The 27386-nt window shown below is 43.8% G+C and overlaps 1 protein-coding gene across 1 annotated transcript in view; it reads left to right on the top strand.

Moving 5' to 3' along the window:
* KDM3B (lysine demethylase 3B) overlaps window positions 1-27386 on the top strand; it is a 278360-nt gene that overhangs the window by 100041 nt on the left and 150933 nt on the right. Inside the window, 6 exon segments of the mRNA XM_029583992.1 lie at window positions 4357-4926; window positions 15798-16124; window positions 16127-16211; window positions 16214-16264; window positions 16267-17028; window positions 18560-18761. Coding sequence (XP_029439852.1) covers window positions 4357-4926; window positions 15798-16124; window positions 16127-16211; window positions 16214-16264; window positions 16267-17028; window positions 18560-18761 — 1997 coding nt within the window.

Below are 27386 nucleotides of genomic sequence, written 5' to 3'. Positions count from 1 at the left end.
GATCCGGGCAAAGTCGTGGGAAGAGAGCCTCCAGGTGACCAGCAGGGTGATGTCCCTGCTTCAAGAGCTTGGTTGAGTCGTCAACATGGACAAAAGCAGCCTCAAGCCCTCTAGTCCTTAGAGTATCTGGGAGTCTGGTTTGACACCAAGCTGGACAAGTTTTCCTCCTTCCCTCGAGAATAATGAAGCTGATGTGCCAAGTACGTTGGTTGACAAACACAATGCGCCCCATGGAGTGGAGCTACCTTCAGGTTCTAGGTCTGATGGTGTCAACCCTGGAGGTAGTGCCAAGGGCACAGGCATACATGTACCTGCTCCAATGCTCCCTACTGTCTTGTTGGAACCCGCTGTCTCAAGGGGGAGGAGGAATAGCCTAGTGGTTAGAGCAGTGGGCTACGAACCAGGAGACCATGATTCGAGTCCCGCTGACACTCCTTGTGACCTTGAGCAAGACACTTTACCCTCCATTGCCTCAGGTACAAAACTTAGATTGTAAGCCCTGTGGGGATAGGGAAATACCTACAGTACCTGAATGTATGGAATGGGCAGAGTTGAATCTACAGGGGTTCTTGGCCTCCCACATAGCGGGAAAAGAATGTCAGAGCAGACTTTCTCAGCAGGGAGAGTCTGGATCCAGGAGAATGGGTGTTGTCGGCCAAGGCCTTTAGCTCCTGGTAGATTACTGAGGCCTTCCATCCATCAAGCTGCTGGCCACATCTCACAATTTTATTTATTTAAAAATACTTATATTCCGCAGCCTCCAGAGATCAGTTTGGCACAGATCAGCATAAAACATTCATAAAATAATACAATATAAGTACATACATACTACACTAAAAAGAAGCAGAACACAATACATCAATAAATATCATTAAATTATCATAAAATATATATATATATATATATGTTTTTAAAACAATTACGCTGGTGAGATTAAACCTGCTGCTTCAACCAAAGGCTTGAGTGAAATAAACTGCGAAGGTCTCTCAGTTCTTCAGTCGCAGAAGAGATCAGTGTTCCCAAGGGATCGATGCCCTTGTTCAGACCTGGCCAAAGGAAGACTTACGGTATGCCTTCCCTCCGTGGCCTCTGCTGGGCAAGGTCATTCACAAGATCGAGCGCCACAGGGGACTACTCCTTCTAGTGGCCCCAGATTGGCCCGTGGTGTGCAGACATGCGGAGGCTTCTGGTGGAGACCCCTCTATGCTTCCCTCTGCACAGGTCCTTGTCCTGCTCCAACACGGTCCAATTCTTCACGAGGACCAACTCAATTTTGTCTTACTGTCTGGCCCTTGAGAAGGCTCGCCTAAGGAAGCATGGATATTCGGCGGCAATAATTTCCACCTTGCTTCACGTGCAGAAGTTCTGAACGTCCTTAGCGTATGTGCAGATCTGGAGAATATTTGAGGCCTGTTGCGAGAAATGCAGAGAGGCCTTGGACGACCAAAATCCTCATGGTTCTGGAACAAAGGGTGTCCCTCAACTCCTTGAAGGTCCAGGTAGCAGCTCTCTTCTGTTTCAGAGGCAAGGCGAACGGAGCCTGCCTGTTGACCCATTTCCTGAAAGGGGTTAAACACTTCCAGCTACCCTTAGGTTGCCGGTCCCCTATGGAATCTCAATCTAGTATTGAACTTTTTAGCAGGCCTTCATGTCTGTCTCTATACCTGTTAACGTCGAAGACGGTATTCTTTGTGTCGATATGCTCAGCTTGTTGCATCTCTGAACTACAGGCGCTGTCATGTCAGGAGCCGTTCCTCCAGTTGACTCCAGGAATGTTACAGCTTCTTGCATCGTTCCTTCCTTCTTGCCAAAGGGAGTCTTGGAATTTCACCTGAATCAGTTCATTTCATTACCATCCTAAATAGACACAAGGACATGGAAGGCTACCTTCTCCTGCGCCACTTAAACGTTAGTAGGCTTTTAGTACAGTATCTGGAAATCTCAGAACCGGTGCGCAAGACAGTCTGCTTGTTTGTTATTCACAGTGGAAGGAAATAAGGCAAAGCAGCTTCACGAGCTACCATAGCTCACTGGATCAAGGAAGTGATCACGGGAGCTTATGTAGAGGCAGGGAAGCCATTACCCTTTCAGATTAAAGCTCATTCCACTAGGGCCCAGGCAGTATCCTGGGCGGAAGCTAAGCTGCTGTCCTGTTGATATCTGTCGAGCAGCGACATGGTCTTCCTTGCACACCTTCTCCAGGCTCTATCACCTGGATGTCCAAGCCCAAGAGGACGCAGCCTTTGTAAGGGCGGTGAGGACGCAGCCTTTGTAAGGGCGGTGCTAACTGGACTGCGAGCAGCCTCTTGTCCCGTTCGGGAGTAGCTTTTGTACATCCCATTGGTCCTGAGTCCATCTGGCTACACGCTAGGAAATGGAGAAATTACTTAATTGATAATTTTGTTTTCCTTAGTGTAGACAGATGGACTCAGCATCCCACCCATGGCTGTCCATGAACAGTACCAAGGAATCGCCCATGAGGTGAATCTTGATTCCAAGAGGTTACAGGTAATCCGTTGCCCTATCCCTAGATCAGAGCGCGTATAATATTGCTGGGATTCAGCACTTAGGTTTGATTGAGTACAGTTAGTGTCATCCGTTTTTTAATCAAGTTTCAAGTCTTTTATCAAATGTTAATCAAATTTTAATAAAGTTTTTTCAATAGTATGTCCATATTGGCTTTTGAAGAGAATACTGAACGGCTGAGGTCACTGCAGGGCTGTATCTAAGGTGACGTCAGCTTTGAAACCCAACTCCATCTCCATCTGCTAGCAGGGGAGCACATAACCCATTGGTTTTGAGTCCACCTGTCTACACTAAGGAAAACAAAATTATCACGTAAGTAATTCCTCCAATGCTAATCATGACAATCGTGAACCTGATGGGCTAGGGAACACTTTGTCTGGATTAGCTAGCGCAAAGTCTGTGCCCTCAGAAGGAGGCCACTTAGTCCATAAATAGATTGGAAACCAGAGCGATAAGGTTGGCCCTTTATCAGTTTCTTCATTAGACTCTTCACTTGACTCTTGGAGGTCAGGGTACTCTCCTACAAGGTGACAGCCATGGCTTATCTGGTCAGACATGGCGACATCTGTGTTTGACCACATATGCCATGTGTTTCAAACCATAGTGCAAATAAACTTTGAGTATTGCATGTATTTCTGGTCACTCCAGATAAAGCAGAACTAGAAAAAGTGCAGAGAGGGGCAGCAAAAATGATAGAGGAGATGGACCAGTTCTGTTGAATAGAAAGGTTAAACAGGTTAGGACTCCTCACCTTGGAGAAGAGTTGACTGAGAAGGGATGTGAGAGAGATTTTTAAAAATCATGAGTGGGGTGGAATAGGTAAATAAGCAATGGTTATTTCCTGTTTCAAACAGTGTAAAGACTGAGAGACCCTCCATGAAACTAACAGGTAGCAGATTTAAAACAAGTTGTAGAAAGTATTTTTTCACTCAACATACAATCAGGTTGTTGAATTTGTTGCTGGGGGATGTGGTCAAGGCATCTAGCATAGTAAGGTTTAAAATGGATTTGGATAAGTTCCTGCTTGAAAAGTCTATAAACCATTATTAACCAGGTACATTTGGGGTTGCCATATATGCTTGTGATCTGGATTGGCCACTCAGAGACAGGATGTTGGGCTTGATGGACCTTTGGTCTAAGCTTCGTACATCTTATGTTCACCCATAGTCTGGCACACTCAGAAGATTCAGTCCTCCTGTTTCCTTGAGGGGGAGAAGGATCTTATACTCTTGCCAACAGCTTTTTTTGCAAGTCAGGAAAATGTTCAAACCTTTTTTTGAAGCAGAAATCCTCTGGATCCTGGCGACGGGAAGCTCAGATGGGATGCATTTTGACACTGTTTCGGTGGGGTCTGCCTCACAGGGCAACTTGTAAGAATACCAAGGTCTATCATTTTTTTCAGCAGGTGCAGAGTTTGAAATCGAAGGGAAAAATGCCCTTCTACAACCCTGGTTCTGGGGATGGAGCGGGTAAATAAAGGATGGTTATTTACCTTTCTGGATAATGCTAAAACAACCAGCAGTTGCAAAACAAATTGTAGAATGTATGTTTTTCAGTATCAAGCTGTGGAATCTGTTCCCAAAGGTGACTAGCATAGCAGGGCTTAAAGGAAGTTTGGACAAGTTGATGAGAAAAAGTCTATAATACATTACTACCCAGGGAGACTAAGGAAAGCTATTACTATCCCTTGGCGTGAATAACAGGAACTAGATCTACTTTATGGGATCTGCCTGGTATTTGGTACCTGGATTAGAGACAGGATGCTGGGCTTGACTGACCTTTGTGTAATCCAGCATGGCACTTCTTATGTTCTTATTTTCTTTATTGTAGGGTTCATCACAAAGGACATCAAAATGCTCAAAAGGAAAGAAGAGGAGGGAAAATGTAGAGGGGAAGGATGTAAGGAGAAGGAAAACATCTGATAGAGAAAGCGATACTGCTATGAAGAAATTGAAAGTAGACAAGGGGAGTGTTGACAGTAATGGAAGTGATATAGGAGAAGGCAACCATGGAACCTGGAAAGAAAGTGCCAGTGGGGATACAGTAATGGACTCGAGGGCTAAGCCGGTGTCACAGTTTATATCCGAAATTAATCGTAATATTTGCTTTGCCACATATACCAAAGAGAATGGACGTACATTAGTGGTCCAGGACCAGCCAGTTAACACCATGACTGCAGTTCCTTTCTCCTCTTTCCCTTCTACCATTCAGTTCTTAGAGGAGGGTGGCGGGGCAAATAGAGAGGCTGTGTCATTGGAACCAATTGTACAAGTCCAGGAGCAATCTTCTGGAGGTATCCCTACGGCTGGATCTACACAAACCACAGTGAGAATCTCTGATGCCAGACTTTCTGCAGTTCCTGGAAATGAGAAGCAGGAGCCTGTCTGGTTCCAGGGCGAGGTGAGGAGACCATTGACTTAATTCTTATTTATTTATTTTACTTATTTATATTCTGCTTTTTCAGACACTTCCAAGCAGATTACATTTAGTACTGTAAGGTCAATATTCCAAATGCGTTCAGCACTATTTAACCACATAAGTATAGTTATGAGGTTAAATAGCAGCCACTGAATATGTGCCTACCTTTAGTGGCCATTGCTTAGCCGCATAAATTTTGGGCAGGTCGGGGTGGAGCGAGTTAGCCATGAAAGTTATGCAGCTAACTAGCAATATTCACTCTTAGCCCCATAAGTGAGGTGGCTAAGTTAGACCTGCACCACTGAATATTGCATATAAGTTAGTCACATATGTCTATCCAGCTAACTTAGAAGATTGATTAACATTTGAATATCTTCCCCTATATGTACGAATCAGGTTTTTTTGTACAATTGTGTGAAGTATATTGGTTTCACTAAATTGTATGATATATTTTCTGTCGATAAGCAGGCTGCATTAGCCATGCTGTTTGGGTGACATCACGGCGGCGCCCAGCAGACATCTGTGTTTCAAAGCCAAAGTTTTGATCTGCCATGCCTGCACAAAGCACAAGCCTGGTCTCTTCAATTGTTTTTTTCCACGCTCAGGCACGGATGTCTCCTAATCGCTCCACGACTCTTCATTACTTTTTTCTATCTAATTCTCTTTTATCAGGTCTGCAATTCCCCAAACAGCACTTTTCAGTGCTATTATGTCTACCCCAAAGAAACCGGAGTTTAAAGATTTGTTGCCAGAGGATGTGGTTAGTGCAGTTAGTATAGCTGTGTTTAAAAAAGGATTGGATAAGTTCTTGGAGAAGAAGTCCATTACCTGCTATTAAGTTCACTTAGAGAATAGCCACTGCCATTAGCAATGGTAACATGGAATAGACTTAGTGTTTGGGTACTTGCCAGGTTCTTATGGCCTGGATTGGCCACTGTTGGAAACAGGATGCTGGGCTTGATGGACCCTTGGTCTGACCCAGTATGGCATTTTCTTATGTTCTTATGTTCTTAAATACTGTCAGTGCAGACAAAATGTCCGTCACTGACAGCCATAATTATTGTTACATTTGCCTCGGTCCGGACCATGACCAGGCCAAATGTAAGGACTGCGGCTGAATGTCTCCTTAGAGCAAGGAGACAAAGAGCAGCGAAAATCACTGGACTCTGGAAATGAGGCTGCTTCCTCATTGGGAAGTTATGCGCCCTTTCCGAGGTGCTTGGTTCATTCCTCCCCAGAACCCAAATCAAAGGTTCGTGAGGTGTCCGAACAAGCTTTGTCAGAAGAACTGAGGGGATAAGAAACACCAGACTCCTCAGGGTGTGGAGATCGCCTCAGCACTTAAAAGAACCGTTGAATGTGTCATCAGAATATTGGCACTGTGCTAAACATTGTGATGCATCGCAATCACCGAGAGAAACTAGGCGCGTCAATTCGCACGACGCATTGAAGCATTCTTCGATGCATGATGCTCCGACACGCCCATAGGCACGCAATGCACCCATTGGCACATGATGCACTGAAGCGCTCATCAGTGGGAGCACTGAGAGGAGAGGATCACCTTGCTGGTGGCTGAAAGGAATCAGTAAGATTTGCTTGGGAAATTTTTTTTAAAGTATTGGGGTATATTATTTAGTGTGTTTGTGCTTTAAATAGTCACTAAGGCAGCTAATAAACAGTGTGTTTGTATTTCCCACCTCTCTCCCACTCAGCCCTAGCTCATCCTTTAATTGATAGGTAGGTGCCACTTTCACACTAAAAAAAAAAAGAAAAGAAAAAAATCAGCCGTTTAACTTCACTTCATGAATTCCCCACACTTTGAGGGTGTCGTCATTCCCCTGTAGGCCACTACCAGACATATAGAGAATACACTAATACATTTAAGGACCCTAATTAGACATATTCCTACTCCCATAGCAACCTAAAACTTAACTAGGAATTGAACAATTTTGAGATGAAGGCAGCAGTCTAGCAGCAAGAGGGGGGCTTCCCACTCTTTTGCATCGAGTGTCACATGTATGATATTTTACCCATCAGTGAGAGGTTGTATGTGTGTATCCGATGCAAAGAGCACCTGTCTCTGATGGAAAGACTTTGATCTCTGGAGGCTAGAGTGGCAGACCTGGAGGAGCTGAGGCAGACAGAGAGGTATATAGATGAGACCTTCAGGGACATAGTAGCCAACTCCCAACTTCAGACTGGCAGCCCTGGTGCTGCCTTGGAGGAAGAAGGTCTTATGATCGGAGAGCATCAACCTGGTGTAGCAGGAAAGGATCCTGTAGCAAGGGCCTGCTCTCCAGGTGGTGCATTGTCCTCTCACACCGAGGATGTCTCCCAGGGCTACTGCCCAGGAGGGGAAGGTATAGGTCAGCCGTCATAGTTGGAGATTCGATTATTAGGAATGTAGACAGCCAGGTGGCTGGAGGGCATGATGATCACCTGGTAGCATGCCTACCTGGTGTGAATGTGGCGGACCTCATAGTCACCTAGATAAGATTTTAGACAGTGCTTGGGAGGAGCCAGTTGTCGTGGTACATGTGGGCACCAACGACATTGGAAAATGGAGGGGAGGTTCTGGAAGCTAAATTTAGGCTCTTAGGTAGAAAGCTGAAATCCAGAACCTCCAGGGTAGCATTCTCTGAAATGCTTCCTGTTCCAAGCGCAAGTCCCCAGAGGCAGGCAGAGCTCAGGAATCTCAATGCATGGATGAGACGATGGTGCAAGGAAGAGGGATTCAGTTTTGTAAGGAGCTGTGGAACCTTTTGGGGAAGGGGGGAGTCTTTTCCGAAGGGATGGGCTCCACCTTAACCAGGGTGGAACCAGGCTATTGGCCTAACCTTTAAAAAGGAGATAGAGCAGCTTTTAAACTAGAAAAAAGGGGAAAGCCAACAGTCGCTCAGCAGCACATGATTCGGAGGGAGGTATGTTCAAAGTATACTAATGATGCATTAGAATTAGGGCATCCCAACAGTTAGGTTCCAATAATAAGAAAAGCAGTTCAAGTGCCTGTAATTAAAAACTCACTTGAGCTAAAAGATTCCAATTTATCTCTATCAATTAAAAAGCAGAATGAAAACACAAACAGAAAGCACACTTTGAAATGTTTGTATGCTAATGCCAGAAGTCTAAGAAGTAAGATGGTAGAATTAGAATGTATAGCAATGAATGATGACGCAGACATACTTGGCATCTCAGAGACATGGTGGAATGGAGGATAACCAATGGGACAATGCTATACCAGATACAAATTATATTGCGATGACAGGAGCATTTGGGAGGCGGGGGAGTGGTGCTTTATGTCTGGAATGACATAGAGTCCAAAAGGACAAAGATCCTGCATGAGACTAAATGCACAATCAAATTTTTATGGATAGAAATCCCTTGTGTTTTGGGGAAGAGTATAGTGATAGGAGTATGCTACCGTCCACCTGGCCAAGATGGTGAGATAGACAGTGAAATGTTAAGAGAAATTAGTGAAGCTAACCAAATTGGTAGTGCAGTAATAATGGAAGATTTCAATTACCTCAATATTGACTGGATAAATGTAACATCGAGACATGCTAGAGAGATAAAGTTCCTGGATGGAATAAATGACAGTTTTATGGAGTAATTAGTTCAGGAACTGACGAGAGAGGGAGCAATTTTAGATCTAATTCTCAGTGGAGCACAGGATTTGTTGAGAGAGGTAACAGTGGTGGGGCTGCTTGGCAATAGTGATCATAATATGATCAATTTTGAATTAATGACTGGAAGGGGAACAGTAAGTAAATCCACAGCTCTTGTGCTAAACTTTCAAAAGGGAAACTTTGTTAAAATGAGTAAAATAGTTAGAAAAAAAACTGAAAGGAGCAGTTACAATGGTAAATAGTGTGCAAGAGGCATGGACATTGTTAAAAAAAAAAAACCGAAACAAAACAAAAAAAAAACATCCTAGAAGCACAGTCCAGATGTATTCCATACATTAAGAAAGGTGGAAGGAAAGCAAAATAATTACCGGCATGGTTAAAAGGTGAGGTGAAAGAAACTATTTTAGCCAAAAGATCTTCATTCAAAAATTGGAAGACGGATCCAACAGAAGAAAACAGGATAAAGCATAAGTGTTGGCAAGTTAAATGTAAGACATTGATAAGACAGACTAAGAGAGAATTTGAAAAGAAGTTGGCCTTGGAGGCAAGAACTCACAGTAAAACCTTTATAAAATACATCTGAAGTAGAAAGCCTGTGAGGGAGTCAGTTGGACCGTTAGATGATCGAGGGGTTAAAGGGGCACTTATAGAAGATAAGGCCATCGCGGAAAGATTAAAAGATTTCTTTGCTTCGGTGTTTACTGAAGAGGATGTTGGGGAGGTACCCGTAATGGAGAAGGTTTTCATGGGTAATGATTCAGAAGGACTGAACCAAATTATGGTAAACCAAGAAGATGTGGTAGGCCTGCTTGACAAACTGAAGAGTAGTAAATCATCTGGACCAGATAGTATACACCCCAGGCTTCTGATTGAACCAAAAAATGAAATTTCAGATCTATTAGTAAAAATTTGTAACTTGTCATTAAAATCAACCATTGTACCTGAAGACTGGAGGGTGGCTAATATAACCCGGATATTTAAAAAGGGCTCCGGGGCGATCCGGGAAACTATAGACCGGTTAGCCTGACTTCAGTGCCAGGAAAAATAGTGGAAAGTGTTCTAAAGATCAAAATCACAGAACATATAGAAAGACATGGTTTAATGGAACAAAGTCGACATGGCTTTACCCAAGGCAAGTCTTGCCTCACAAATCTGCTTCACTTTTTTGAAGGAATTAATAAACATGTAGATAAAGATGAACTGGTAGATGTAGTGTATTGGGATTTTCAGAAGGCATCGACAAAGTTCCTCATGAGAGGCTTCTAAGGAGAAGTAAAAAGTCATAGGATATGTGGGGATGTCCTTTCATGGATTACAGATTGGCTAAAAGAAAACAGAGTAGGATTAAATGGATAATTTTCTCAGTGGAGTGCTTCAGAGATCTGTACTGGGACCCGTGCTTTTCAATATATTTATAAATGATCTGGAAAGGAATACGACGAATGAGGTAATCAAATTTGCAGATACAAAATTTTTCAGAGTGGTTAAATCACAAGCAGATTGTAATAAATTTCAGGAGGATTTTGTGATACTGGAAAATTGGGCATACAAATGGCAGATGAAATTTAATGTGGGTAAGGGCAAGGTGATGATTGTAGGGAAAAATAACCCATGTTATAGTTACCCGATGTTAGGTTCCATATTAGGAGCCTACCACCCAGGAAAGAGATCTAGGTGTCATAGTGGATAATACATTGAAATTGTTGGCTCAGTGTGCTGCAGCAGTCAAAAAAGCAAACAATGTTAGGAATTATTAGGAAGGGAATGGTGAATAAAACGGAAAATGTCAAAATACCTTTGTATTGCTCCAGTGTGAGAAAGCATCTTGAATACTGTGTACAATTTTGGTTGCCGCATCTCAAAAAAGATATAGTTGCGAAGGAGAAGGTACAGAGAAGGGTGACCAAAATGATAAAGGAGATGGAATAGCTCTCCTATGAGGAAAAACTCAGGAGGTTAGGGATGTTCAGCTTGGAGAAGAGATGACTGAGGGGGAGACATGAAAGAGGTATTTAAAATCATGAGAAGTCTAGGACAGGTAAATGTGAATTGGTTATTTACTCTTTCGGATAATAGAAGGACTAGGGAGCACTCCATGAAGTTAGCATGTAACATATTTAAAACTAATCGGAGAAACTTCTTTTTCGCTCAACACACAATTAAACTCCGGAATTTGTTGCCAGGGCATGATGTTAGTGCAGTTAGTGTAGCTGGGTTTAAAAAAGGTTTGGTTACGTTCTTGGATGGAGAAGTCCATTATCTTCTATTAATCAAGATGACTTAGAAAATAGTCACTGCTATTACTAGCATCAGTAGCATGGGATATACGTAGTTTTTGGGTACTTGCCAGGTACTTGTAGCCTGGATTGGCCACTGTTGGAAACAGGATGCTGGGCTTGATGGACCCTTGGTCTGACCCAGCATGGCAATTTCTTATGTTCTTATACCTCCTCACCAAGAACCAGAATCTGAGAAACATCCTTTGAAACTTCTCTCACAAGAAACACTGCCATAAGAAATCTGGTGCTCAGGCTGTTCGATCTCAAAAGGCCATAGATCAGAACTCCTCCATTTTTAAAGATCTTTTCTCTGTCACATTCTCATATTTCGCCTCCACATCCTGGACCAAGAGGAGATGCATATCCACTGTCCAGCTTTTCTTCCCTTGAGAAGCAACAATCTCCAGCCCGGGAAGCCCATCCTCATATAGTCCCTTCCTCTCCACAAGTCAGTGACCAAGATTCTCTACAGGAATACTCTCAACAGGAAATCCCTATGATCCCGCAGAAGAACCTCCGGACCACTCATCTCCTCCGGAAGATCTCATCTTCTCAAAGTTTAAGAAAATGAGGAATCTTTTGGGAGTAGAGATTCATAAAATTCCTGACACGCAACAGGAGGTGTTCGGCTTACTAAAAATACTAATGTTCCGGCAAAGCCATCAGCTTTTCCATTGCATAAGCTGCTAGACTCAGTCCTATTCAAGATGTGGGAAACTCCTCTATCAATTTTTCCAGAAACCAGAAAATTAGATTTAAAATTCAGACTTCAAAACACAGCCACATGTGGTGTTCAGCTTCCTCACCAATCAGTTGCAGTAGAATCTGCCATGAAACGGGCCAAAAAGTCTCGACTACGTGCTTCTAGTCCACCAATAAAAGAACATAAAATCCAAGATGACTATGCCAAGAAAACGTTTCAAAGTGCTATGTTAATGTCATTAATTCAACAGCACCAATTTTATATAGTGCAGTATCTCTACAAGACCCTTCAACTCCTAAAACAATTCTTTCACTCTGAATTAGGCCAAAGTTACTTCTCAACCATTCTACGACCTACAGGAGGGCCTAAGACATCTCCTCAGAGCAGTATATGAATCTTTTGAAACATCCTCATAAACATCAGCTACCGCTACAGTGGCTCGTCGAATGGCCCTGCTCCACTCTAGTTCAATCAAAGAAGATGTGCATAAAAAACTGGCCAATAGTTACATGATGTTAGGTTCCATATTAGGAGCTACCACCCAGGAAAGAGATCTAGGCGTCATAGTGGATAATACATTGCTGTTTAGTCTTTCAGTGGTTTCTGACACTCCTTCTTCCAGACGCTGCTATCAGCAGTACAGAAAATCATACTACAACCAGCGAAAACCATATAAATAATTTTCCACCTTACAGACCACAACAGTATCAGTCTTTCCAGCAATCTCGTACCCAGTCTCAACCAGCTCCATCCAGAAACCATACAAGAGAGAGAAAACAAAACCCATGCCAGCCTTCAGTTCAGAAAACTCCATTATCATTTTATAGAAGGCCGAGCCACAGCCTCTTCCAGTGGAGGGGCAGTATAGCATCCTTTGCCACGCAATGGAATTACATTACCACAGACCACATTGTTCATGAGGGTTATCAACTGAATTTTCTTTCCCGCCCTCCTCTTCCACATCTTATAACCCATTTCAAGAATTCTTTGCAATTGTCTCTACTGAAACAAGAAATATGATGTAGTCTTCGTCAGAAGGCCATTCAGCTAGTACCCAGGAACCAGATAAATACAAGTTACTACTCCCAATACTTCCTCATTCCCAAACGCTCAGGGGGGTCTCCGTCCAATCCTGGATCTACACTTCCTAAACAAATATTTTCAGAAAGAGAAATTCAAGATGACTTCCCTCAAGTTAGTACTCCCTATCGTTCAGAAAACAACTGGATGTGCTCTTTAAATCTCAAGGATGCTTACACACTCATTCCAATACACCCCTCCTGTTGGCGATTCCTGTGCTTCCAGGTCAACTCTAAACACTACCAATACAAAGTTCTACCTGTTGGTCTATCCTTGGCTAGCAGTGGCTGTGGCTCACCTAAGGCATCAGGAGATCCATCTTTTTCCCAATCTCGATGATTGGCTGATGGTATCTCCTGACCAGATGTCTCTGTGTTAGCATCTTGAATCCACAATCTCCTGTCTGGAATGTCTGGGATTCCTCATAAACTACGAGAAATCGGTACTTAGACCAACTCAAGTCTTACAATTCATAGTAGCCAGAATAGACTCAATCCAATCTTGAGCCTTCCTTCCCCAAGAAAGGATCGATAGTCTTCATCAATTTTGCAAGAACTTGCTCCTCAATTCAAGAAACACAACTCAATAAGTCTTAGTATTGCTTGGCCACATGGCAGCAGGTATCCATGTAGTACCTCACTTCGTCTTCACATTCGCCTTCTTCAATGGGGTCTCAAAGCATAATGGACACAATATCTTCAAGCAGTGTCCTCTCAAACACTTCAAACTCCATGAAGAAGGACATTTTTTGATGGCTAAATCTGGAAGTCCTAACCATCGGATCACCTCTTTGAGATCCAACCCACACGCTCATATTAACCACAGATGATTCTTCCACATAGGGTTGGGGAGCACACTTACTCCACTACAAAATTCAGGGTCAATGGTCGAAAGGGTAACTTGTTTACCAAATAAATCTTTTCGCACTCACAGCCATGAGATATGCCTTAATGATCTTTACACATCTCTTAAGAGGACATACTGTCATGATTCACACGGACAATCAAGTGGTCATGTTTTATGTAAACATGCAAGGAGGGTCAGGTTCCTGAACCCTTTGCAGAGAAGTTAGGGCTTCCATACCTTTACTGCACATTACTGCCTTGACCAACTATCAGCTTCAGATAATGTTCTGGGAAAAGCAGTATTATCAAATGTGCTTGGCAGAAGAGACATATCCCCAGAGAAATTAAAAAAAAAAAAAAATCAGCGTTAACATTTATTAATTCTCAACCCGTCCTCACTATAAAGGTATTCTTTTTCTTTAAGCTTGGGACTCCCAAACAGCTTGGCTAATTCAGCCTTATCGACGGAAAAGAAGCAGTTTGCTCACCGTAAATGGAGTTTTCCATAGATAGCGGGGTGAATTAGCCATATGTACCCTCCCTTCTCCCTGGACATATCTCCTATCCCAGATTTCCATCTATCCTATTTTCCTATCTAACTTTCTAACAAACTGAAGAGATCGGGCTTGCGCTTCGCGTGGGAAGCACCACACAGGCACAGCAGATCAAAACTTTGGCTTTGAAACGCAGATGTCTGCCGTGATGACGTCACCCAAACAGTATGGCTAATTCATCCTGCAATCTATGGAAAACACTGTTTATTGTAAGGAAACTGCTTGATGTGGTTGCTCTATATAAGTTCATTTGAAAACAAAAAAAAATAGTCAAACACATTTGTAGGTGAGACCTTTTATTGGACTAACTTAATGCATGTTTGCAGGTCAGCTAAGAATGATATGAGGATGGTATTGATGATATCCTTAGTGTATTCTGCTCTTTTTAAAGTTGGAGAAGTGACAATAGTGTGACATCTGAAAATCACTACGGCCCACCTCCTTTCAAAGTAGCCATGGAAAAACATATGTTGGAGAAAGCTTTGTGTAACAGGCAGAATTCACTTAAAGTTAGAAAAAAAACATTTTAACTGGGTGAGAAAAAAAGAAAAGGAGGCAATGGAGGCTTAAAGCTTGCTTGTGTTTACCCAGGGTGTGACCCTAAGACTCATGGAGGATGGGGACCCATCAGGCTGGCCCAGTGCCTCTTTATCTATACTGGTCTGATGAAGGGAGCATAACTGTCAAAAGCTATTCACTAATGGCTAAAGTGTCTGTAAATTGTAAAAAAAACCAAAAACCCAAAAACCTTTTACGTACTCAGCTGATACTCAACTGGAAAGCATTCACTCATACAGCACTGGTAGCCAACTGTAAAGACCGGTGCAGAGATAATGATAAAATGCCTTATTTTGTGGTATTTGAGTATTCTGGCAGTGAAGGATAAAAAAACTTAAAGGCATTATTTTTAAATGTAACAACAAATAGCTCTCCTGTATTTTCTTTTTATTTATTTAAAATCTTTTCTATACCATCAAGTTATTTACCATCACAACGGTTTACAAAAAGGCACATATAGTAAAAAAAAAAAAAAAAAAAAGGTAAAAACGTAATAGAAGTGCCAACAATGATCCAGTAACAGAGAATTCCAATATAAAGACTATTTGATGAAGTTCATAAATATTGTCCTTTTAATACTTGTTTCATGGCTGGATTACATGTAATTCTTTCTTGCAATTTCAAATTTTATCTAAGGTTATCAGTGAGTATAAAATAATTAACAGGTGAGCACATAGAAACTAAGTGCTGGGTGCTGATTTACTGATGCCCGCTTTTACTTACTTTCTCTGTTCTCTTTATAAAAAGCCAGGTTTTCAAACTTCCTTTGAATAGTTTGAAATTTCTCTGTAATCTTATTTCAAGAGGCATTGTATTCCACAAGGTGGCTCCAGCTAGTAACAATGGTCGCTCCCTGACTTGGGTGAGTCGTGCTGTTGTAACCGATGGAACTGTTAAGAGTGCTTTATTAGCTGGCCTTAGATTTCTATGTGGTACATGTACACGTAGTAAGAATCTGAACATTCATATAGCACCAGATTCCCAACAGCTATGAACATTAAAGCATTTATCTGCTTTCCTTTTCTTTCCTGGAGTTCAGAATATAAAATTCCTAGAATCAACTTGTATTGGTATTTTATAAAACTACAGGTTTGTTGCATCTCCACTTATATACAAATTCACAGCCCACCAGGAATGCTTTCTTCTCTTTCTTCAATCACCATTGGTAAAATTAATTTTTGTGTCAATGTTTTTTTTGCTTGTTTCAGAATCTCAGAAATTCTCTCTTGGCTTCTTCTGGATTTGGAGTTTCAGTTTCTCGAACAGCTTCAGTGTTTGGAGAAGGGCGGAACCAATCTAATGGAAGTCTGGCAGCAGACAGCAAGCCTGCTGGGTTTCAGTTTGGGAGCAGCACTATGGAGGAGACTCAAAAAGATTCCAATTTATCCAAGAACTTGTTTTTTTCAGTGCATGTCACAGAAATGTTCCACCAAGTAAACTACTTCACGGCTATCTCAGAGAGTCTGACTGAAGAGCCTTCAAGCCAAAACCTGTTCAGACAGAGTGCTGAGAACCTATGTTCTGGACTTTGCCAAATCTAAAAATACACTTACAGCAGAGAAGTAAACCAAGTGTTCAGGCAGTAGGTTGTTTGGAGAAGAAGTTGCCATCTGAGTCCATGCCAAGCTAACACCAGCTTTTTCTGGTAACTTAATAAATTCTCGGCCCCTGAAATCATGAAAATCTTTCTTGCAGCCCCAAAGCTATCTAGGGAAGAACCGTCTAATCCTTTTCTAGCATTTGTGGAGAAAATTGATTCAGGTCCCTTCAGTAGTGTACCTCAGACAGGGGCTGCAGCTCAGCCTTCTTTAACTAATTCCAAGGTTGTTAGTAGTTGGCTGGAACCACATACGTCTGAAGGCACTAATTTGTTAGCTCACAAGAAACCCCTGTTCATTGCAACAGATACCCCCAATGTACTTTCCAGCTCCCCTATAGTGGCTCTGTCAGAGTCCTTTCAGAGCCCACCCACCTTAGGCAATGTTCGTTCTGCCTCTCCGGCAAACAGCCTAATGCAGCCCATTGAAATGCCCACGTTATCCTTGAGTCCAACAGAAGACAAACCGGCAGTTGAGCCTGAGCAACACGACAATCCTATGCTAAAATCATTTACAGGACTGTGTGGGAGATTCCAACCTAGTATCCTCGGTTGTCCTCCAGATTTCTCTCAGGACTGCAAAGCATCATTTGAATCTGCAAACCGATTTTCATTGGATGAACGGAGTAGGACATCAAAACAGGATTCTGATTCAAGTACCAATAGTGATCTTAGTGACCTCAGCGATTCAGAAGAACAACTTCAAACCAAGATTGGCTTCAAAGGAATACCGGATCATCTGGTAGGAAAAATAGGACCCAATGGAGAACGTAATGTTGACTTGTTACTTGGAAAAGGGAAACAGAACTCAAAGGGCCGACCTCGAACAACTTCCCTGAAAGGTGAGAGATTGTCATAGGAGGAAGAAGGGCAGGGTTTATCTTCTTAAGATGCAGAAAGGAAGTAGTTTTCATTTTTTGGTTAGGGTTTATCATGAATAAAGCAAAGGAGGAGGGAAACTTTACTGCTATATTTACAAAAGGGTTTTGCTGAAGATTTTTATAATTGGTGAACTTTCCAGACACTGCCAATACATTCTTCTAGTCTTTAAGTGCAATTATGTCCAATTGCTGAGGAACTTGTTGGAAGTATGACATTTCAGACTATCTGTGATACTCCTTTATTCAAGTAGTAATAATTCACAGGCTGATGCAGTAAGGTGCGTCCAGCCGAGCATGCGGTTTTACTCGCAGTTGAGCGCTCGTTTTGCGCACATAAAATTAGCTAGTAATGCAGCAAGGAGGTTAGCGTGTCTAAAACGTGCACGCTAGCAAATGCATACTAGATATAAATTCATTAGAAATGAAGACATTAGCTATTACTGCAGGAAAGCATGCCCAAAGGCACCGGGTGCACAACGCACCGTTTTTTAAGTGGGGAAAATTAACTCCAGCTCTGGAGGTGCAGTAAAGTTTACTCACAGGCGAGCTTATGAGAAACATAAAAAATTTGGTTGGTCTTCTGTGTCACGATAAATGTGTCCCTTGTAGGGTAGGATTGTTTAGAGAGATTAGTATGAGATTATTTAGGGTTAGAACAAAAAATAAAAAAATGTATATAGGAAGTAGTGAAGTGGAGCATGATGATTAGCTAAAGGACACCTTAAAAAATCATAGGCGATTCCTTTCCTTTAGGTAAACAGGCATTGCAGATTTCTAGAACTTCATGTAAACAATGTACTTTCGTTAGGAAGGCATAATTTAGACATCTGTGTGCCTGATGCAATAAATTTTTCAGTGCCAGAAATGCACATTTCTTCCTAGCTCGCCCTTTTTGAATGCCGCTCCGATTTCTTTCTCATTTGTATATTGCATTGGGTGCACAGGGGATGTGGCTGCGCATGCATATCTTGTTGCACTGGTGCTGTTTTCAAAGCCATTTACCCAGATAAAATTGCCACACACTGTCTGGCTAAAAGCACATGTGAGCTTGCGCATCATGAATATCCCTGATTGAGGGGAGGTATTCCTGAGGTGAAGGGAAGACTGGCTAGGAAAAATGTGCATGAATTTGATTTTTAAATCTAGGTGCATTGTTTTCCAGTTATGTTTTGCCTGCAGATGAAGCAGGTGCAGAGTTTGCAGGTGCTTTGTACCTGTGGGAACTATATATGTAGCTTCAATCCGCAGATACAGAGTACCTGTGGACATAGCAGCTATGTCAGTTGTCTAAAAGTGCTCCCTTAATAAACTGTAATTTCAATGTGGCCGCCTGAAGTGGCAGGGACAATCAGGGGGTGGAGATTTTTGGTAGTAGGGATCACTGGGGAGAGCAGAAGCAGGCAGCAGTTATTTAGGATCAGCAAAGAGCACAGCCAAAGGGAACTGTTAAGGAAGCTGCTGCTTACAAATGATGGGTTTGTTTGCTTTACAGTTGGCCAGTCAGTGCTGAAGGACATTAGTAAGGTGAGGAAGCTGAAACAGTCAGGAGAGCCTTTTCTGCAGGACGGATCGTGTATTAATGTGGCTCCACATTTACACAAGTGTCGAGAGTGCCGCTTGGAGCGATATCGGAAGTTCAAAGAGCAGGAGCAGGACGACTCAACGGTGGCTTGTCGCTTCTTTCATTTCCGCAGGTGCTGTGTCTTCCCCTATTCTTGTGAGCATAAAAACCTACTGTATCTTGCTGGCTTACTCTGCCAGTTTTTCCCAACTCAAGTTCTTAGCAGTATAGATTCTTGTTTGACCGCCATTTATCCCAAAAATACTATTGAGCAGTCACATTGGAAATTCCTGTCCCTAATCAGGATTCCGCTGCTTTATAAAACGTGGAAGCAGGATGGGTGGGAGGGGAAAAGGGATTTGTATATATGACAGCTTTCAGTAAATTACTGGAAGATAGAATTTTCCATAAGAAAGCAATGTGAAGTTGGACGGAAGAAGCATTGAGAAAATACTTCTTTACTGAGTGGATGCTTGAAATAACCTACCAGCAGAGGTAGTTGAAACCAGTTATGTGACAAATTTCAAGCATTCTTGCGATGGATATAGAGTACACTAGTAAAAACAGAATTGGGAGGCTGTAGTATAGAGCTAGGCAACTCCGTTCCTGGAATGCCACAAACCGATCTAGTTTTAAGGATATTAACCATGAATATGTTACCTCCATTGTATGCAATATCTCAGGCATATTCATGGTAGATGTCCTGAAAACCAGACCGGTTTGTGGCACTCCAGGAACAGAGTTGCCTACTCCCACCATAGAATTACAAACATCCCACTTTCCACTCCCTTAAGAACAGTTAAGGGGAGAGGTAGTGAGTAGAAATGTGAAAGATAAAGGTAGCAAAACCTAGTGATACCACAGATCATATAGTAGCCAGGTTGGAATCATCAGTCCACAACTCTTTATAAACAGACTGGGTCAGTGATTGACACATAAGAACATAAGAAAATGCCATACTGGGTCAGAACAAGGTTCCATCAAGCCCAGCATCCTGTTTCCAACAGTGGCCATAAGAACCTGGCAAGTACCCAAAAACTAAGTCTATTCCATGTTACCATTGCTAATGGCAGTGGCTATTCTCTAAGTAAACTTAATAGCAGGTAATGGACTTCTCCTCCAAGAACTTATCCAATCCTTTTTTAAACACAGCTATACTAACTGCACTAACCACATCCTCTGGCAACAAATTCCAGAGTTTAATTGTGCGTTGAGTAAAAAAGAACTTTCTCCGATTAGTTTTAAATGTGCCCCATGCTAACTTCATGGAGTGCCCCCTAGTCCTTCTATTATCCGAAAGAGTAAATAACCGATTCACATCTACCCATTCTAGACCTCTCATGATTTTAAACACCTCTATCATGTCCCCCCTCAGCCGTCTCTTCTCCAAGCTGAAAAGTCCTAACCTTTTTAGTCTTTCCTCATAGGGGAGTTGTTCCATTCCCTTATCATTTTGGTTGCCCTTCTCTGTACCTTCTCCATCGCAATTATATCTTTTTTGAGATGCGGTGACCAGAATTGTACACAGTATTCAAGGTGCGGTCTCACCATGGAGCGATACAGAGGCATTATGACATTTTCCGTTTTATTCACCATTCCCTTTCTAATAATTCCCAACATTCTGTTTGCTTTTTTGACTGCCGCAGCACACTGTACCGACGATTTCAATGTGTTATCCACTATGACACCTAGATCTCTTTCTTGGGTTGTAGCACATAATATGGAACCCAACATTGTGTAATTATAGCATGGGTTATTTTTCCCTATATGCATCACCTTGCACTTATCCACATTAAATTCCATCTGCCATATGGATGCCCAATTTTCCAGTCTCACAAGGTCTTCCTGCAATTTATCACAATCTGCTTGTGATTTAACTACTCTGAACAATTTTGTGTCATCTGCAAATTTGATTATCTCACTCGTCGTATTTCTTTCCAGATCATTTATAAATATATTGAAAAGTAAGGGTCCCAATACAGATCCCTGAGGCACTCCCTTCCACTGAGAAAATTGTCCATTTAATCCTACTCTCTGTTTCCTGTCTTTTAGCCAGTTTGCAATCCACGAAAGGACATCGCCCCCTATCCCATGACTTTTTACTTTTCCTAGAAGCCTCTCATGAGGAACTTTGTCAAACGCCTTCTGAAAATCCAAGTATACTATATCTACCGGTTCACCTTTATCCACGTGTTTATTAACTCCTTCAAAAAAGTGAAGCAGATTTGTGAGGCAAGACTTGCCCTGGGTAAAGCCATGCTGACTTTGTTCCATTAAACCATGTCTTTCTATATGTTCTGTGATTTTGGTGTTTAGAACACTTTCCACTATTTTTCCTGGCACTGAAGTCAGGCTAACCGGTCTGTAGTTTCCCGGATCGCCCCTGGAGCCCTTTTTAAATATTGGGGTTACATTTGCTATCCTCCAGTCCTGGCAGCAGTATATCATTAAGATTATAAGAGAGAAAATGAGGGACAAATAAAGGAAACACAACCTAGCAATAAAGCAAATTTGCAGGTGGGCAGGTTGGAGCCTGCATGCTACAACAACCTAGAAACCAACTGGCTTGATGGTAGCTTGATGTTCAAGCAACAGCCTCACTAGTTTTTCAGATTATTAGAAAGCTTGGGGATAGGTAACTGGGTGTTCGATTAAACATGGAATCATAGAAGCTTATCTGCCCAGGATAGTAAAGAACCACTGGAGAATAAAGAAAAAAAAAGACTTCAATATGGAGCAGTATCTTACAAGTGATCAAGTTTCTATGACTGGCTGCTGGGGATATATCTTTACCATTGTAGACCCGAATACCTGGGGAAACTGAATGCACCAGTTGGTTTTTATCTGCTGTTATCTGCTATGTTGCTATCATTATGACTTTAATTATAATGTGTGGAGAATGGAGTTCTCTTAAAAAGCGACTTAGTTGGCACAAAAACCTGGTGAAAATGAGAAATGGGTGGAAGTTTCCCTTTTCCTCCTGCTTGTCTAAAGGCCCAGCTGACTCCTTTGTAGGTTTTTTAGTTTTGAAAAGTTATTGGTTTTTTTACCTCTTTGGTAAGTCTCTCCTCAGATTCTTAACTTTCCTTTTAATGTTTTACATGTAATTTGTGAGTATTTAATTTTTTCCCTGCAGATAAGCAGGATGAATTAGCCATGCTGTCTGGGACATCTCTCCAGGGTGGCTAGACAGAGCTTTCTTTCTCTCCTCAGACAGCACCGTTCGGTTAAAGAAAAAAGAAAATGCCTCTGACTGCCTGGCTTCAAATTCTGCCAGTGCGGTAAGATTATGTCCGCCACCGAAGAGCATAATTACTGTTGTTTATGCCTCGGCCCAGACCACGACCAGGCAACATACAGGAACTGCAGCCACATGTCCCCTGGGTTCAGCATTAACACGCCACCAAGATCGCCTGGCTGTGAGAGGAAACTCTGGGTCCTACGCCCCCAGCTTGGAGTGCCTGTTGGCCCATTTGTCCTTGGGACCATGTTTGGATCACCCTAAAAAATCAGAGGGCTTCCTCCATGGGATCACTAGTCAAACAGGGTCAGGTGGGCCAGCCCCCTCTATCTTTCAGCGCCCCCAGCCCATCCAGGCACGTGGAGCATCAGGGGATGTGCCGACCCAACCACCGAGGCGATTGACGTTGTCCGGAGTCAAAGCCCCGACACAGCTGGCCGAAGCATCGCACCATCCCAACATGCTGCCCATGAAGCTCCGCCGATGCATGCGTCGAAATCGAAGCACAAGGAACAGTTGCCGATCGGGATAGATGTTGGACAGCCCATCAATACAGATGCTGACGCAAGCTCATGCTGCGCCACGCACCTTTAGACAAAATGTGTTCAAACGTCACTGGAATCCACCCGCCTTCTACCGGAAAGTCCTCCAGGAAACCACCTCTGGCTGTGGAACCACAAGGGGCCTTTCAGCACTGACTTAGTGGACCTCGTCTTTTCGGATGATGAGCTGGCATCTGAAGATGTATCCACGGGCTCCTTTCGCTCTTCAGTGTGTGTTTATTCTGATTTGTCTTCAGTTGCCAGACAGAAGAGGTTGGTGAGGCAGTTGCAGGAGCCCCTCCGAAAGCGGCACAAGAGGTCTTCCTCAACAGAACGGGTGAAAGTCCAGCCCAGAGGTCCTGACTCGGACATCCTGCTCGCAGCACTGCCACCAAGGAATCTCCTGGCAGAGGACTCATCTCGTCCGGGGTGTGGGGTCTTGGCCCCACAGGTGATTTCCCAAATTTCCAAGATCTTGACCCAGTTCCTCTCCTCTGTGGAGGATCAGGGAAGCAGCAAGTCCTGCCCTATTCCACGCGAAGACTCCCCCCAGGGCAGACCACCTTCGCCTTCGTAAGGGGACATTAGTTCAGAGCCTCAGTCCAGCAGCCCAGCTCCCGGGCACTCTCTGCAACCTGTCACCCTGCAGCTCTCACCTCCTACGTTGCCGGGTTCCTTGATGGGTTACCCATCTGACCCACTAGAGGAGCAACCTGATATGGCCTCCCCTCCAGAAGGCCCCTCCTATTTGAAATTTGTGGAGAAGGTGGGCACTAGACTGAACTTGAAACGCGAAAGGTGCCAGACCCGCGTGCTGAAGTTTTAGAGATCCTAAAGATTTTCAAAGCATTGACTGAACCAACCACCTTGCCTTCCCACCCGGTGCTAGACGCAGTCATGATGAAGGCTTGGTAATCCCTCTTTTCCGGGCAAGTGATCTAACGGAAAACAGATCTCAAATTCTGGAAGCATCAATCTCCATTCTACAGCATGGTCCAACTCCCACAAGCCTCCGTAGTGGTCGAGTCGGCCATGAAGATGGTTAAGAAATCACGCCTTCATTCAAATACTCCTCCAAGGTGCGACTGTAAATACCTGGACGACTTTGGCAGAAGAGCGTTCCAGTCGGGTATGCTGAACGCGAAGATCCAGCAGCACCAATTCTATATCACTCAGTTTCTATATGAGTGCCTACATTCATTTAAGCCCCACTTTATCACGCTTCCCCGGATGGGGCCCCCACCACAGCAATTTCATGACCTGGAGGAGGAACTAAGACAACTATTGTATACAATATATGAGGCCTTCAAAACCTCAGTTCATACCACAGCAAGAGCCATAGCTGCTCTGCAGGTGGCGTGCCTTCGGGCCAGCACAATTCGAGAGTACATCCACAAGAAAGTGTCCAACCTCCCCTGTCTCCGGGACCACCCCTATGGAGACAAGCTGTATGAAACTGTGGTCCAGTTACAGGAGCAGAATATAGTGGCCTTTTTACCTGGCATCTCCCACCAAACAATCCTTGGGCAAGAATACCTATTTCCAAAGATGGCTGTACAGGCCATACTCATCTTACTGTCTGCCGCCATATCAGCAAACCTGGCCACAGCCATCACAATAACAGCAAAGTCGTTTCAGGCAGCGGAACCAAAGACAGCAGCACCTGCCCCAAATAACACAAAAACCCAGCAGGATGTTTAGAAGTATCTGGGCCACTCTTATCGCTACAAGCAGGAAGGAGAATTTCCTGCTTCTACCACTCTTGGGAAGTGATCACCAAATCTCCCCCACGGAGTAAGGCCGCATTGGCCCACCTCAGAACTGTCGTGGACTGCAAGAGGAAGTTGTCAAATTACTCCAACAATGTTCTATCCAGCGGGTTCCCAGCAGTCAGCTGAACAGGGGATTCTACTCCCAATACTTCCTCATTCTGAAAAGGTCGGGAGGACTCCGCCCAATCCTGAACATACAAGTTCTCAACAAATTCCTGAAAAGGGAGAAATTCAAGATGACATCTCTCAAGTCCATCCTTCCCTTTCTACAGCTCAACAATTGGATGTGTTTGCTGGACTGCAAGGATGTGTACTCTCACATCCCTATTCACCGATCCTCCTGGCAATACCTGTGTTTTCAGATCAAGAAGTGCAACTTCCATTACAGGGTGCTCTCTTTTGGTCTCTCGTCTGCCCCTAGAGATTTCACTAAATGTCTAGCGGTAGCAGTGGCCCACCTCAGGAAGCAGGGAATCCAGTTGTTTCCTTACCTCGACAACTGGTTGATAATGGCATCGCAGCTGGCAACTCTTCAGAGCAGCTTACAAGCTACAATCCAATGCCTGGATGGGTACGGCTGGGTTATCAATTATGAGAAATCCAGTCTTCAGCCAACGCTGAACCTGCAGTTCATTGGGGCCCATATAAGTACGCGCAGGGCAGAGCATTCCTTCCAGCGTACAGGACCCGCATGCTGTGCACTCTAGCCATTCAACTGAGAGACTCTACTCACACCTCAGCTCAGCAGATCTTAACCCTACTGGGCCACATGGCAGCGGCCATCTATGTGGTGCCGCATAACTATTTATACATTCAGCGCTGGCAATGGGGGCTGAAGGCAAAATGGACACAGTGCTCACATCCGCTGTCCTAGTGAGTAAATCTGACCAGGAGCATGAGAGCGGACTTAGACTGGTGATTGCGCCCCACAGCTCTTTGTCAGGGCACCTCTTCGCCCCCTGACTCATCAGCTGACCCTCACCACAGACGCCTCAAGCAAGGGCTGTGGAGCCCATTTGGATCAAGTATGGACACAAGGACTCTGGTCCAGCAGGGAGAGAGTCCAACAGATAAGCCTCCTAGAGCTTCGAGCGATTGGGAATGCCATACACACGTTCAAGGGGTTCCTACGAGGGAGAACTGTCATGGTCCACACTGACAATCATGTCGTGATGTTCTATATAAACAAGGAGGGTCTGGTTCCTGGTTGTTGCGCAGGGAAGTGGTGCACATCCTGGAATGGGTGGAGGAGCGCTCAATTATCCTTCAGGCAAACTTCCTGCCTTGGGGTGGAGAACTCCAAAGCAGACAAACTAAGCAGGATCTTTCATCCATACGAATGGGCGCTTCGCCAGGATGCGGCGGAGGACCTCTTCCAAGCTTGAGACCTTCCATGCATGGATCTCTTCGCTACATAACGCAACAGGAAGGTACAGGTGTTCTGCTCAATCTACTCCAGCAAGAAGCGACTCGCGCAGGACACGCTTCGCGTATCATGGTCTGGAGGGCTTCTCTACACTTACCCCCCCGATCCCACTTATCTCGCGAACAATACAGAAGTGTATCATGGGCATTGCCAACCTCAACCTGATAGCTCCAGCTTGGCCCAGACAACCATGGTACGCCTATCTAGTGCGTCTTTCCATCGAACCACCTAGTCCTCTCGGCCACAGTGCCAGTCTGCTGATGCAGAACGCCGGCACCCTGCTTCATCCCATGCAGTCCTCGCTGCATCTCACAGCGTGGAGGTTGAAAGGACAGTATTAAGCCACCTACACTTGCCTTCAGAGATCCAAGAGATTCTGGTGTTATCTAGGAAATATTCTACCAGTAGGAGCTATCAGGGCAAGTGGCTTAGATACTCAGCTTGGTGCGATGTCAAGGGAATAGACCTCCTTCTCCTGCTCATTGGAATGCCTTTTAGAGTATCTCCATTCCCTTTATCAAGCGGGTCTGGTGACTACTTTGGTAAGGGTCCATGTCAGTGCTGTTGCAGCCTACCATCATCCCTTCAATGGCCTACCGGTGTCCAACCACCCACTAGTCTCCCAGTTCATGAAGGGCATGCTACGACTGTGACCACTGGTTCACAGATCGCCTGTTCCGTGGGACCTCAACCTAGTTCTGCAACAGCTGACCCTTCGAACCTCTGGAAAGAAGTCATATGAGATATCTTGGAAAGTTCTGGTTTTGGTCACCCTGACGTCCAACAAGACGAGTCAGCGAGTTTGCAGGTTCTAGTTCACTATTCACCATACCTTGAATTTCATCACGACAAAGGTGACTTCGTGGACATACCCCTCATTCTTACCCAAGGTAGTTTTGGTTTTCCACATCAACCAAACCATTACCCTGCTGACTTCCCGAAGCCACACAGAAACGAGGGTGAGAGGTGGCTCCACATGCTGGACTGCAAGCGAGCCTTGGCCTATTATAAGTGTAGAATGCACTCTGAATCTGGAACCTCACAACTATTTGTTTCCTTCAACCTGGATGCCCCGGGTCTGCCGGTTTCCAAGAGAACTCTCTGATTTATTTTATTTATCAAGTTTTATATACTGTTATTCGGCTTCATTATAAAGCCATCATAACTGTTTACAAACATGAGAAGATTACAAGCATATTAATATGACTGTTAACGACGAGAGACATCCGTTACAAAGATTAACTAAAATTAGCACTACGGATTGCACGAAGGGTTGGAGTTCACAGTGCATTCATTTCTGTTACAGGAAGATCAGAGACCCTGACCAGTTCCCTAAAGGCCCATCAGTGTGAAAGCGATGGCAGCATCAGTAGCTCACCTATGGGAGGTTCTTATAATGGACATATGTAAAGTCGCTACTTGGTCCTCGCTCCATAACTTTCACTTCCCATTACTGTCTCGACCAGCAAGCTGCTGCGGAAGCCGTGATGGGCAGTCCATTACTTCCAGTTAGGGACCACATAAGGAGATTGTCTGCTACTCTCTGGACCAGGTTGGGTGCAAACACATCATAGTCAGCCTCGGGAACTGCATTATGTTCCCACAGGACCCTTCATACTGCGCTCACAACCTTCAGCTGGGGACTCCCAGACAGCATGGCTAATTCAAGCTTGCTATCTGCAGGAAAAAAGCAAGTTTGCTTACCATAAGGGGTGTTTTACATAGATAGCAGGATGAATTAGCCATGCTGATCCACCCACCTCCCTGGACAGTCTCC

Source organism: Rhinatrema bivittatum, chromosome 18, assembly GCF_901001135.1.
Source record: "Rhinatrema bivittatum chromosome 18, aRhiBiv1.1, whole genome shotgun sequence".
NCBI lineage: Eukaryota > Metazoa > Chordata > Amphibia > Gymnophiona > Rhinatrematidae > Rhinatrema > Rhinatrema bivittatum.
Note: the sequence above shows the minus strand (reverse complement) of the source record. Positions and strands in the feature narration are given on the sequence as shown.